Below are 14,306 nucleotides of genomic sequence, written 5' to 3'. Positions count from 1 at the left end.
GGTTAAGTTAGTGTAAATGGTTTTGACCATGATACTACCTACTGTAGGTGCGGACAGTACAACAGAGAGCACAGGATAAGCTGAATAAGGTAGAAAAAGGAAATTGGACAATGGGAAGAAGATGTGAGTTCCTTCAGAACAAAGTTCTGCCTTTTTAAAAAAAGTTTCAGAATTCTTTGCTACAGATATCTTGATAAGGTTCTTACAAAACTGGATTGTATAGAAATACATGTTGTATTTTGTTATTATCTATAGCTTACTTTATTTCCAATGCTTATGTATGATTAGCAAAGAATATACAGTTCCTTTTTATGTGGGTCAAGTTTTCAAAACTGTTGAGTAGCCCAAGTGAGGTTCTTTGTCCCTTTCAGGTAGAATGTGCTTTGGTCATAAAACTGCTGCCAGGAAAATTTGTCTCCACTGATGTCTATGGTAAATTCCTAGTTGTTTGTTTGATTTGTTTGCTTGGGTTTTTTGTTTGTTTGTTTGTTTGTTTTAATCAAACCCAGATTTCTCCCACAATTTTCATTAAAGTGGATGCCTTCTCTTTGCCTGTTTAGTAAGTCTTTTTGTTCCGTGTGTTTTCAGACCTGCTGATACTGTGTGTATTGAAGGGAAGAAGATGCTGTGTCAATACGAGATACAGAGCTGTTTTCTCTTGGCTTTCCTAGCTGTCACACCTTTTTTCATCAGTGATGTCCAGGGTCAAGGTGAGTCACAAATAAGAAGATGGGGTTTTTTCACTCTGATGTGCAGAAATAGACTTTTTATTCCAAATGCAAGTGTTACATCCTCCTTAGTAGGATGTGAATCCAATAATACTGAAATGAAGCAGGAATTTTGCTTCTGAGGTTGAGGAGCTGGTGGGAGTAGAATTGCATCTTTATGTGTGCTCTTTGAACCTAGTATCTCAAATAGCATAAATATTTGTGCAAATTCACGTGTCTCAAAATGAATTATACACAACATGTTTTTACTCCTATTTACATGAAAGTACGTATCAGAAATGGCTCTTGTTGTCCTCTATGTAATCAAGCAAGTTTGAAGGATCAGCTATGATGTGAAGCTTGTATGGAATATGTATGTCTTTTATCTTGTATGGAATATGTATGTTTTGGAACAGTAGCTGTTGTAATGCTTATATCATTCCATATTGCACAGATCTGTTAAATGTCACAGACTACTTCTGCAGCTTTTGAAATGAAAATCTCCTTTGTGAATATTAAAGGATACTGCTGGGATTGTTAGGCTTACATACTTGTTGGACTGTATTGACAGGAGCTTGACTGCTAGAAAAAATTTATCCTATTGCTTGGGGAAGGAGGGAGGAAGAATACCAATGAGTTTTTATGATTTCTAAAGAAAGGCATTTCTCTCAACTTTAGATTTATGTAATCCCTTTGATATGAGATTGCATGGGCATAACCAGGAGCAGAATTGGATCCTGGGGTCTTTTAAAGTGATTTGTGTAATGTATTATTCATGAGGACATTTGGAAACTATTGGCAACGTGAGGCTTTCAAAATCCTGATAATGCAAGTGGCAGTGTTGTCCAGTCTGCGTGGCACTTGAGTGCTGGAGAAGCATACACTCCTGGATGTTTTGAAATCTGTGAGCATTTTACAAGCCTCTCTCTGAACTTAGGGACACGTGTAAGCTGTAATATATGATGTTGGCGATGTGAGGTGAATCAAGAAATGTATGTTCCCAATGTTCTGTGCATCATTCTGGTCAGAAATTAGGTCCAGAATGTTTGTGACTTAATAAGACAATAAAGCAAAGCATATGGTTAGTCTTTTCTCTGTATTTCAGTCCTAATACATACGGTTAAGATTTGCAAAACAGGTCTGGGGGTTGAGGTCCACCTCCAGAAAATTTTGCAAAATTCCTTTATCTTGGAAAACTATGTTCTTCTCTGCTTTTTTAAAAACTCTGATTCCACCAGTTATAGTTGGAGAGTGTTCTCCCTTTAATACCAATACAATGAAATGAAGGTCAGAGAGGTTTTTTTTTTTACCACAGTAATCACCCTAGCAGAAGCTAGAGTTAGTGTACTTGATGAATAACGAACAATACTTCCCTTGTTCTTAGACTCTTTCAGCTATGGAATGCTGTCAGCAGTGTGATATTAAGCTAAGTGGACCATTGCCTTAGCCCAATATGGCTGTTATTCTATTGAATTAGGTGATATGAAGTCTCTATTCCATGTTCACAGAAAAAAGAAAAAATCTCTTGGTGCACTAAAAGTAATAAGATGTTTCTCAAATTCTTTTTGTCAAGGTTGCCACCTCTTGAAGTAAGCTCTTCATGCAGTTGGCAAACTATTTGCAATTTAATACCATTTGTTTGTTTTAATCAACTGTACACTCTGCCAACATGTAGGAAGAGCTGGCATTAATTCCAGCTTTTATTTCCTTCCTTTGGCAAAGATGCTCAGGTAAAGGTGTGTAATGTGACTTCTTGGAAAGGAGAATATGTTTGTGAGACTGAAGCCAACATGCCTGAAGCTACAAAATATTCCTTCAGAGGAGCTATGTGTTTGTATTTCATTTATTGATTTGTAAACCGCATAGCACTGTTTGGTTTTGACTCAACAACAATTATTTTTTCAGCACTGCTGTTTCTTCCCCATTTAATATAATGTATAAATAACATTTTGTCTACTTATGTTCTTATATAGTACATGAATAGTGTGGGGCAAGAGAAACAGTTGAGAATTTTTCATTTATTTATAAAGTAACTTGCTTTGAGAGTTTTTCTGTATGTAAAGATGGATTTTCTTTATGTAGCAATAATTTTCATGTGTAGTAGTACTACTGTAATTGCTAAGTAACTGCAGTGCATATTAACTTATTCAATTCTTATGACAACAGTAAATTGAAAGCCACTATTATTAGCCAATATTAGCCACTATTAAAAGCCAGTATTTAGTTAGTATCCAAACTTAGACCATTGGATGTCCTGGAGAATTGTGCATAAGCAATTTATTGTATTTTTCCTTTCCAGTATGAGTTGAAAACATTCTTTCCTTAGTTGTCTGTAAGAGTTATGTGTTTGGAGTGCTAATTTACCTGGTGGCATAAACCAAAGCCTTGAACTTGTCAGTTTTCTTTTGGGTGACTGCTCTAATGTTGCTGACAGCCATTCTCTTTTGCATTCCTGTAAAACCACTTAACGAGATCTAGCTACTGATTTTTATCAGTTAACTGACTCAGCTTGGATTGATTTTTTTCCCTTTCTGCAAGAAGTGAGATTTTGTTCCACAGACAATAAAGGCCCAAAGAAATAAAGATATCCTCTTCAGGTTGGTGAATGCGTAGTAATTCCCATCAATATTTTGTTGTCTGTTTGAGTGCTAGATTTTTAACTTCCTTAGCTATATGTACTTTTCTATGCCAGAACGTTAGTCTTTGCACAACTAAGACACAGTTGATTATCTGCCTAGTGAATAATTATTTTCTTTCTTATGGTTTATTGCTGTGTCGGAGTTTTCCTTCCACTGCAATGCTGCCTTTGATACAAAAAGAACCGAGTGAAAATTGACCAGTTATGTAAAGACTATTCTGGCACCACTTTTCTAGTCTTTCACATTGTAACTCTGTAGTATACAGAAAAACTGGTGATTGTGTCCTTCTTTGCTTGTAAAGTCTATGATTGTTTTTTATGGGGGCTCATACATTTACCTGTTTTGGTGATGGCTAATAGCAGTTAGGCCAGAACTATGCTTCTTTGTTAGAAGGTGCTTTCATAAACTGTCAACTTGAAAGTAGAATGGAAAGAAATGATGGGAAAGGAAGATGGCAGACAAAGTGAGCTCTGAAATTCTAAGACATGTTTTTTTGGTCAATCCTTGATGTTACTTTGTTGCTCTCTGCTCTGCTTCTTAATCCCCATATGAATTTACCATTTAATCCCAGTAAAATCTGCAGCATTTTTCACACTTGCATGCAGCCATTATTTAAAAATTTATTTTATATTCCTGAGGCAAAATAATAAAAGGAATTGTACTTTTGCAAACTCCTAGGTATGATTTGTCACTCTTGTTCATTCAGCCCCAATTTATTGTGATTTATGTGTAGCTCAAAGACACAATGAATCTTGAGAATGAATTAAAAGCTGTAATCCATAATTACAGTCTGCTTGGCTTTGAAAACTTTTTGCCATAGTCTCTGTCATGTTTTTACAATTATAGCATGCTGAATGTTCTTGCAGAAACCTGCCTAACAAAACATTTTGCAGTATGAGGGCCAAATTTTCAAAGCACTGATGTATTTGCAGTGATTCCTGCACATGATCTTGCTCGCAGCCTCTTTCTTTCTAAACTTCAGGGACGTGACAGGCAGACTGAAGATGAGGTCTGACAAGATTGTGCCCAGCAACTAAGGAAATGCTTGGGTTGGGTGTGAGCCCAGTGCTGCCAATCAGAGCAGCTTTGAGTGTGTGGAACTCATGTGCTGCCTGCTCTTTCTGTCCCCTTGCCTCTCTTCTTGAGCTTGTTCTCTGAGGTCTTTGAGAATGCATAGGTGTTGATAAGCTGTTCTTGGTACTTATGTACTCTCTTTTCTGTGTTCTGGTGTCAAGTCCCTCAAGGAAGAGAACTGCAGAACCTGCCCTTGGTCTGACAAAAGTGACACTTAGGGAATGAGAGACTGGATGCAAGTGAATATATCTCTTGCATTGAACCTCCAAATTCTTACTTCTAAGATCTGAAATGTATTTAATAGTAGATGACATGAAGAAACATGCACCCCCGAATCTCAAAAAACTGCAGCATGCCTTTTTCCTTCTTTCTTCCCCCAAGCTCCTGGAAAAAGTAGCATGTAGGAAAAAGTTATTGGTTCAGAACAGGTCTTTGGCTGCTGTTGATGCCAGAGCTGCATTGGCTGTAGCAGGTCAAATGGATAGGCCAGAAATTGTTTGCCAGCACATTCTGCCTGTTGACTCAGACACTCCATGTGCTGTAATCCCTAAATCTCAGAAATATGAGACTGTTGGTTTATTATATCTAATGGACCAACAAACTGTGAGCATGAGCCGCTTGCCTGCTTCAGATTAATTTCCCTGATTTCTTAGACTTACTAACAGAAATCTTAAGATGTAGTGGCAAAGGCACCAAAGGTTTGGAAAACTATGGAGACTGTTCAGGGGGGCTGTGGAGACGATGGGAAGAGGAGGAATAAGGTTGGAGGTGTTAAAGGTTTGCTAGCCCTTCTGTCATTCAGCCTGTAAGTAGCTTCCCTGGCTGCCTTTCCCTGTGGATTAGTTTGTTCTCTGTGAGCCAAATTCTATTCACATGTATGAAGATTTGCCATTGTTGACAGCCAGGCTGCACTGCCAGGTGCTCTGCTGCAGTTCTTCAGTGAAGAGGGGATGTGCCTCCCCGAAGCAGAGTGGAAAGGTTTTGTAGAGTGTGGTCCAGCATTAGTGGAGTTAGACTGAGCAGTGGGATGTAAAGCTGTGAAAAACTCATTTATGTGCAGTGACACAAAGTTGCTGATAGTAGGGCAACAACATGGGGCAGTTTCTCCATCTGTTCTTGTGTGCATTGCTTCATTGGTATATCACCTCTTTTCCAATCATTTCATGCTTTTATTCATTTCACCGGCTGCTTCAGTTTGAATCCTGGGTGACATCACAATATAAATAGAAGCCAAATTTTACTTACCATCCAGGTTGCCCCTAAGTCTTGACTGGACTGTGTGTGCCTGCTAGTCTTGAAGAGACTGAAGCAGTGTTTGCTTTGTGCTGCTTTAGCCAGGTTTGCAAATTGGGCAGCTGATGTTCCCTTTGCCTTGTGCATGCCTGCCTTTTCTCTTCATTATTCTCTTTTCACAAGGATTTGAAAATTTGGCCCTGGGTGACATTAAATGTGGGGAAATGCCCCCAGTAATGAGAGGTAAGGGAGTGTAGGTTATGCATATTGTCAGTGTAAGCAAGAGAGCAATTTTAATTCCCATATATTAACAAAGAACATTTTTATTACCAGCTTTGCCTGCTAAACTTGTGTCTTAACATCTAACACTGTCTGTTCTTCTGTCCACTGCTGTTAGGTTGTTTAGCTTGTTTTGTAAAGAGATAAATGAAAGGTCTGTCTGAGGGAAGTAGTGCACTTGGGGATGTCATTTTACAAACTAATAAACTGATGTATGTGACATTTTAAATAACTTGCATCCTTTACCATTAAAATTTTGTGTTGTCTTCCTATATGTGTTTATTTTTGTTTGTTTAAAATTGGTTAGTCTTTATTTGAATTTAAAATGTTGTTTTCTTTCCAAACTTGCAGTGTCCCCACCAACAAGACTAAGATATAATGTAGTGAGTCCTGACAGTGTACAGATCTCTTGGAAAGCCCCCAAAGGGCAATTCACTGGATATAAACTTCTTGTCACTCCAAGTTCAGGTAAAAGTCTGTATGGTCTCTTTTAAGGTGAAAGAACTGTCTTCCTAAGGCATAAAAAGTTTTCAGAGTTTAGTGTTATCCTCCTCAGTGAAGAAATTGTGAGCAAGCTTTGGGTAATGAAATACTGGCTGGTCAACAGAAGAGAAATTGATTTCACTCGAGGGTGGTCAGGCACAGAAAATGGGAGGTAGCAGAGATGGGTCAATGCTAGTTATGCTTCATGTGTAGTCTTTGGGAATTGTCATTGATCATCTCTCTTTACCTTTCTTCCAGTGGGGTGTAAGGAATTCTAGGTATTGTTCAGGGGAAAGTATTGGAATCCTAATTCAGTCAGCCTTCAAGGTGGATCAGCTTGTCCCTTATCCCTTAGTGAGCTGTCTAGAAAAGAATTAAGAAAACAAGTAATCTTTAAAAGTTTTTTGAATGAAAACTTGAAAAGGTAGGTGGCTGTATAGAGCTATAAAGGTCCTACTTCTGTACATTTAAAATTAAGTTTAGATTCAGAAACAGTTTTAACATACGGCTAAAATACATCTTTGTATATATTGGCGTGCAATCTTTATATGTAAATGGACATACAAATATTTGTATTTACTTATTCAATAACAAGTATTTGTTTGTATTTATGTGTTCAATATTTGTATTTATACATGAGAATTTCCTAGCTCAAAGAAAGTTAGCAAAGCAAGTATTCAGAGGTGATGTGGGTATGGCAGGGAACTGGCAGTGAATCACGGAGGGAAAGCCTGTTGATATGATGTTACCAAACTTGACAGATTTTGTAAATTGTTTCTCTTTTTCATAATGATTTTGCTGGACACCATGGCTGTTTCATGAGGCCTAGATATAAATGCTGATCTTAAGAATGCTTTTGTTTAAGAAAACTGCTTAGGCTGCCTACCTTGTTCCTTTTCTGAGATGTTCTCTGGCCTGGCTGTATGGATAGTCCCAAAACTGGGTAAAGTGGGAATGCTTAGGTCATGGTAGAGATTGAGGTATTTTTAAGTTGTTACATTTACTGTGCTATAAGAAAATAAACAAAGTTATGTATTTGTTGGATTTTTTTGTCTTTTCTCCTGTAGGTGGAAAAACAAATCAATTAATTCTTCAAAATACTGCAACCAAAGCAATTATTCAAGGTCTCATTCCAGATCAAAATTATGCCCTTCAGATCATTGCATTCAGTGAAGACAAGGAGAGTAAGCCAGCACAAGGCCAGTTCAGAAGTAGGTGTCTCTTTATGGCTGACATACAGAATGTATCAGATATTTAATGTCATTTCTGAAACAGTAACACATCTTACACAAAGGGGAATGATGGAAAAAACAGTTTTTTGTGTGGTAGAAGGAAAATAAAAGCCATGTATTTTAACTGGTGTAAGTATAGGTGGAGGCCTGAATTAATTGCATAGTATGTTCTTGCATTGGGCTCTTTGTTTCCATTGGGTTGGCATCCCTTTTTTCCTTGTTTCATTAGGAAATTATTTAATAGAAAAAATCTTCAGTGAGTAGAAATAAAGTGCTATATTCTGATACTTTAAAAAATTTCCTTCTTATTAAAACAATGTTATAGCTGTGCCAACTGGCAGCTAGATGCTAGTTCAGTAGCATGAACAGCTGTTTCCTTAATGGTCTACAGCAGTCAAATAAATTTATAAAGTTTATAAATTTAATTTTTATATGATCAAGACATGCTCTTAATGTCTATATCATAGTGGTATATACACAGTTTATCAGACTTATCTTGCTCTTCATGTTAAGTGTGTTAAATATGATCAGTGGAGATTTGGTTAATAATGTGGCAGTGCAGGAGTATAGTTGAAAGCCTAATGAATTCTCTGATGCTAAATTTTCCTCACTGTCTTTGCCAAGCCACCTTTCTCTTAAAACCAGCACAAGATAAAATATGCTGAGTACTTGATGTGGTGTGTATCTAAGTACTTTTAGCCTTTCACCACCACAGCTGTGTATTTACTACCTTAAGTTCTGTCCTGGTTAGGAAACCCAAAAAACCACAGATTATTTTAGCATTAAAGAGAAGCCCACAGAAGGCAATAGCAAATTCTATGATATTATCTGTAGTTGTTTTTGAAATGGCCTTTAGGAAAAGCAGAGCTAGCAACATGATTGAAGAATATGGGGATTATGTTCTATTTAGTATACTCTCTTGGCTGCACTTAAGGCTGGAGTTTCATTTAAAACCATGATGCCTTTCATGAGTAAAGAATGCAGATACAGCATATATACAAATCTTTTTTTTTGTTCTCCTGTACTATAGGTTTTTTTCCCTTGTACTCTGACATGTGGCCACTAATTCTAGAGATGAAAAAAGGCCAAATATATAAAGAGTTTTGAGAATATCATCTGGTTTAGTGCATTGGAAGTATGGTTTTAATGCTTTGGAGTTGTGACTGATGTACTAAGAATTCTCAAGCTTACAATAAAATTTTATTGTCAAAAGAGTATTTATCTTTTTATAGTGAGGTATACATTCTTATTCTAATACATAGTGTTTAATGAACTAAGACCAGTGGGGATTTTTTTTCCTTTGAAAATGCAGATGTAAAATCATGTGCTAGATAAAATCTTTGTCTGTGTAAATGTTAGAGTAAAACTGCTGTCTTGCCTCTCCCTATGTGGTTAGAATTTTGACAGTTCCCAAATCCAGAAATCTGTCAGGATATGACTGACTTGTCTCCTTTGAACATTTTCAGACTTCTGTACCATTTTCTCTGGAGACTTGCCCCTCAATAGCACTAGCATTAGAGGAGGCCAGCTAGTTGGCTTTGCTCTTGGACTTTTTTCAAAGGAATGCTCCCAGAATGATAAGTAGCAGCATCCTTTTTGGCCGATATTATTCTGGTATTTCACGTCTCATTTTAGTCAGAGTCTTGTTCAGTTAAAGCTTAAACCCAGACTTCTGACTAAGACCTGGTGTTGTTGTGGCATTATCTATAAACCAGCTAATAACCAAGATCTGCCTTGGTAAAAGCTGGCTCCTCAGCAAACTTGTGAACTTGAATTTGCTCCCAAATCAGTTACTTAATTGTTTGCTAAAGGCAAAGGTGATAGACATTCAAATGCTATCTTAGTAAGAAGAGGAGTCAAAGTTTCAGGTTTTTGTTCTCACCTCTGTAGCTGGAGTGTTAGCACTGTAGGTTCTGCAAAGGGTTGTCACTCTGAGAAAATCACATTCAGATGTTTGTCAGCTCATTGTCTTCCTTAGAACTTAGTCTTGTGGTTATATTTTGGATTGGAACTTGGAATACTCCTGGTTGATTCAGATATTCCACATACTATTGGGTAGATTAGTGAAGTCTATTTGACTTTGGTTCCACAAATGTACAACAGAATTTTTGCACTGTCTCTCTTACATAGTGAAGAGACAGATAACCTCCTTTCATGCCCTCACAGTGTTTTATAATGATGTAGCACAGAGAGACTTTGGTCCTGGCTGAGGATTAGTGCCTGCTTGGATGAATGTCAGTCATAATCCAATTTTACATCAACTAAGAAGAGTAATTCGAGTAGAATTTTATTTTTCTGTGGAAGATATTCTCAGCTTCATTGTTTTAAGCTTTTCCTGGCTGTTGCAGACAGCTGGAGTGTGGATACCAATGTGCATTCCAAGAAAATTCTGGAAGGGCTTTTTCTTCCCAATACATGACTTTAGCAATGACTTTGTCAGAACCTTTCAGACTATTAGTAGAGCACTACTGCCTGCTAATGTAATATTAGGAATTGCTAATCAAATTGGGTTCTGCTTGGCTGTTGTGAGAGATTGGAGATATAGTGAGGGAGGTATCCCACCCACTTGTGGAACGGGAAACTGTCCAAGTCCCAGCTCTGGAGCAACCTTGCACTCCTGGAAGTATTTGGTGCCCTGACTACAGATTTGGGCATTGGATCTATGCTGATTCTGTAAAGAGTGCAGTGTAACAGCTGGCTTATGTGCTTTTGTGTTGACTGACCTGGAGGGGAACTTTGCAATGCTGGACTTTCCCCAGCTAGCTTTGCCAATTTTCTGGACTATATTTCCAGTGTGGGATCTTGTCTCCATGGGCTTAGGTGCTGATGTCACTATTTGGACTCTCGTGTGTGAAGAGAGTCAGTTTTGAGAGCTTTAATGATGATAGAATGGGGAAAGAGCCATGAAAATAATAAATGCAAAGGGAGGGAGGGAAAACACAGAAACAGTAACTCATTACCTAAACATATCTTCAGATGCTCTGTGCACCTACTTTACCAGGAAGAAGAAAATTACATGCTTCTAACTGCCTTGTTTCTAGATTAATTGATTTTCCCCCTTACTTTACAGTTAAAGACATAGAGAGAAGAAAAGACACAAGTAAATCCAAGGCGAAGGATCCAGAAAAAACAAATGCGAGTAAACCAGCCCCGGAAGGTCAGATCATAACACTTATGACTTATGTGATATTCTGAATATACTCAGCTTCTTTATTTAACTTGGCCACTGTAGAGATTTTCTGTAAGTCAGTACTTTAAATCTGGTTCTCAGGGTTAAATTTAATAGAAGGGGAAAAAACCCAGTAATTTCAGAAATATTGGAGAGTTGCTACAGAGGTATAGCTTTTATTTCTGTGTTTTGCTTTGCTTTTTTATAAAGTCCTAAATGCCATCATGAATAGATAAAAAATTATTAAAGAATAATTTTAGATAATATCAAAATTATTAAAGCTGCTTGTATTTCCCCACTGGATGCACTTTGAGTAGTGGAAGAATTATGCAGGTGTGTGTGCATGTAATAACTTCTTCTTGTCTTGGCTGTAAGACAGACTGGCAGTACTAATTCCTATCTAAAGTCAAATTAATACTACTGTGTAATTAGCCACATATTAACTTGATAAGTCTGTCCTAGGTTGTATATATGAAAACATTTGAAACATTTTGAGGGAGGGGAAAAAAAGGAGTTAATTTTGTCCTGTTGCAAGGAGCCAATCTTCTGGTGAAATGTGATACTGCTTGCCATGAGAAGTTTGTCTAGTATGGATGAAAATCTATTTCAAGCTTAATATGCATCTCTATTTCCTGTTTTTTTAAAATTCAAATAGCATCTTCTTTATGAAGTAACCCCAAAACTAATTATTCCCTTCAGTAGTTATTTATGGTATACAGAACAAGAAGAGCTTGGTATGACCTTAAATAGTCTCTCTGTGAATAAACTGGACAGTTTCAAGGACCCCATTTTCCCCTTCCATATAAATCTGTCTCCAGTAATGAAAGTGTCAAAGACCTCACCCAAAGCTCCTTGAAGCCCACGCAAATTTTTCTTCGGTGGGTTTTTATTCTTACCACATATTTTTTTGTCATGCTGTATTTATTAACACTAAGTTTGTTTCCATGCAGCATTTCTCAAACCAAAGCACCCTTGAATTCCATTGGATACTTTGGAAGAATGTCAGCTAGTGTTTGCAACACTAGAGACACAAGTTCTACCTGCTAGCGCATTACAGGGTAGTGGATTGGTGATCATTCCTACATCATGTCTGGAGGAAGGCTGAGCTGGAAGAAATGACAAAACAGAGAAGGAAAATGTGATTTGCTTTCTTAATGAAGGGCAATTGATAAAAGTTGAAGGAGGGAAAACTGAGCCTGTACTTGGAAAATGTTGATTAAATGCAGACAGAGGAAAGTGTCTGCCAGACTGCGGGAGAGCCTTTATGCTTTTTTCATAGAGTAAGGGCAAAACTACAATTGGCGAGAGGAGCTTGGATCTGCAGTCTCTCCCTTTTTAGGATTCATGTTTACTTTTGAAGTCTTTAGTTTAGTCACCTTCCTCATCCCTTCACCACTTTTTACTCATCTGAATTTCTTCAGTTGTATCAGGGCAGTTTGTAACAGGACAAAATACATCTCCATCCAGCACTTCTGGAAAGATATTGCCTTATACTTACTGTAGCAGGTTTTACTAGAATACTGGGGTGTGCATTTAAAACTAAAGCAAAACTTAGAAACTTCTTGATCAGCAAACCTGATCATAAATAAAAAATATTAGGCTAATTTTTATGAATTCTTGAATTTGTTTAGCCCTATTTCCCACTCAGCTATATATTATTCTACAGTAACAGAACTTTCTCCTCTAGTCTAACTATTGCATATTTCTCTGCTTTGCACAGTATAATGATTATTCAAAGTGATGAAGATTACAACTGAATGACTTCAGTGGGAGTAGGGTGAGATTCCAAGTGAAAACACAGGGCAAAAATAAGAGCATCAGCAAAAAATGTGTAGTTGGGGTAGAAGTGAATTCAGAACGGATACACAGAAAGTAATGGTATCAAAGCTTTCCTAGTTTAATATATAAAGACTGTTCCACCTCAAATTGAAATAGAATCAAAGAAAGAAGGAAAAGTCTGAAAGAAATGGATTAAAGAAATAAGTGCAAAATTTTACAGCAAACGCATGAGTAATAACTTGATCCTCTGCAGATGTTTCACAGGAAATTATTTGAGTACAACCAAATGAATTCAGGCCAGCAGTTAATTGCTTTCATAACCATTTAGTGTATGGCTAAATTTGATGGATTTAATAGCAACCCTATGTCTGTGTTTATATCTTTGGTCAAGTTGGCTAGACCTTGGGAGTTAGCACTACAGAAGAAATTATTAGAATCATAAAACCACTAAGGTTGGAAAAAATGTACATCATCAATTTGACCTAATACCACCACGTCCACAAAAACATCTCAGGAAGTGTCACATCCATTCAGTTGTTGAATGCTTCCATGGATGGTGATAGCACCAATTCCCTGGGCAGCCTGTTCCAATATTTATCCTCTCTCAACATGGTGAAATTTTTCATAATATCCAATCTGAATCTCCCCTGGTTCAACCTGAGGCCATTTCTCCTGGTCCTGTCCCTTGGTACCTGGCAGAAGAGACCGACCCCCACCTGGCTACCGTCTCCTTTCAGGGAGTTGGAGAGAGTGACAAGGTCTTCCCTGAGCCTCATTTTCTCCAGGCTAAACACCCCCAGCTCCCTCAGCTGCTCCTCACCAGACTTGTGCTCCAGACCCTTCCGCAGCTCTGTTGCCCTTCTCTGGACACACTCCAGCCCCTCAATGTCCTTCTTCAAGTTGAGAGACCCAGAACTGGACATAGCACTGGAAGGATGGCCTCACCAGTACAGGGGACAATCCCTGTCCTGGTCCTGCTGGCCACACTGTTTCTGATCCAGGCCAGGATGCCATTGACCTTCTTGGCCATGGGCACACCCTGGCTCATGTTCAGTCACTGTTGACCAGCACCCCCAGGTCCTTTCCCAAGGGCAGCTTTCCAGCCACTCTTCCCCAGCCTGTAGGACTGCAGGGGGTTGTTGTGACCCAAGTGCAGGACCCAGCCCTTGGCCTTGTTGAACCTCACACCACTGGCCTTGGGCCACAGGCTGCACACAGCCTGTCCAGATCCCTCTGCAGAACTCTTCTACCCTCCAGCAGATCAACACTCATGCCCAGCTTGGTGTTGTCTGTGACCTTATTGAAGGTGTTATTAATCTGTTTGTATAAACGTTAAAAAATCTTTTATGATGACAGCTAAGTTGAGTTAGATAGAATAATATCTTACCTGAGAACAGGAGCAATCTTTGCCCATAACAAAAATTGAAAACAGCCATTGTCGAGGCCACTATTGTCAGTGGTTGTGGCTTCTGCTCTTCTCTTGAGTGAAGGGGGAGCACGATTCCCCAGTTATTAGTGTCAATTTTTGATATAAAGAGGTGCCTTCTGTGAACATCTGCACTGCTTGTTACAGAATGATGCTTACTGGCATTAGTAAACCAGAAAATCTAAAATCACTGTTTAGGGGAAAACTAATAAAGCACATCAATGTACTTGTCAGTGAGTATGAAAAAAGACTATGAACTCTTTCAATATTACAAGCTCCGGTTTG

At 38.2% G+C, this 14,306-nt stretch overlaps 1 protein-coding gene across 2 annotated transcripts in view; it reads left to right on the top strand.

The window, feature by feature from the left end:
• The first annotated feature begins 356 nt into the window (after positions 1-356).
• COL14A1 (collagen type XIV alpha 1 chain) overlaps positions 357-14,306 on the top strand; it is a 111,561-nt gene continuing 97,611 nt past the window's right edge. For both annotated transcript variants that reach the window (XM_084201510.1, XM_084201509.1), the window contains exons 1-4: positions 357-710; positions 6,284-6,400; positions 7,483-7,626; positions 10,718-10,804. In XM_084201510.1, the coding sequence (XP_084057636.1) occupies positions 623-710; positions 6,284-6,400; positions 7,483-7,626; positions 10,718-10,804 (436 nt within the window). In that variant the 5' untranslated portion in view covers positions 357-622. The remainder of the gene's footprint in view (positions 711-6,283; positions 6,401-7,482; positions 7,627-10,717; positions 10,805-14,306) is intronic.

Source organism: Fringilla coelebs (assembly GCF_963513975.1).
Source record: "Fringilla coelebs genome assembly, chromosome: 1".
NCBI lineage: Eukaryota > Metazoa > Chordata > Aves > Passeriformes > Fringillidae > Fringilla > Fringilla coelebs.
The sequence above is the reverse complement of the archived record's forward strand: the minus strand, read 5'-3'. Positions and strand labels throughout refer to the sequence as shown.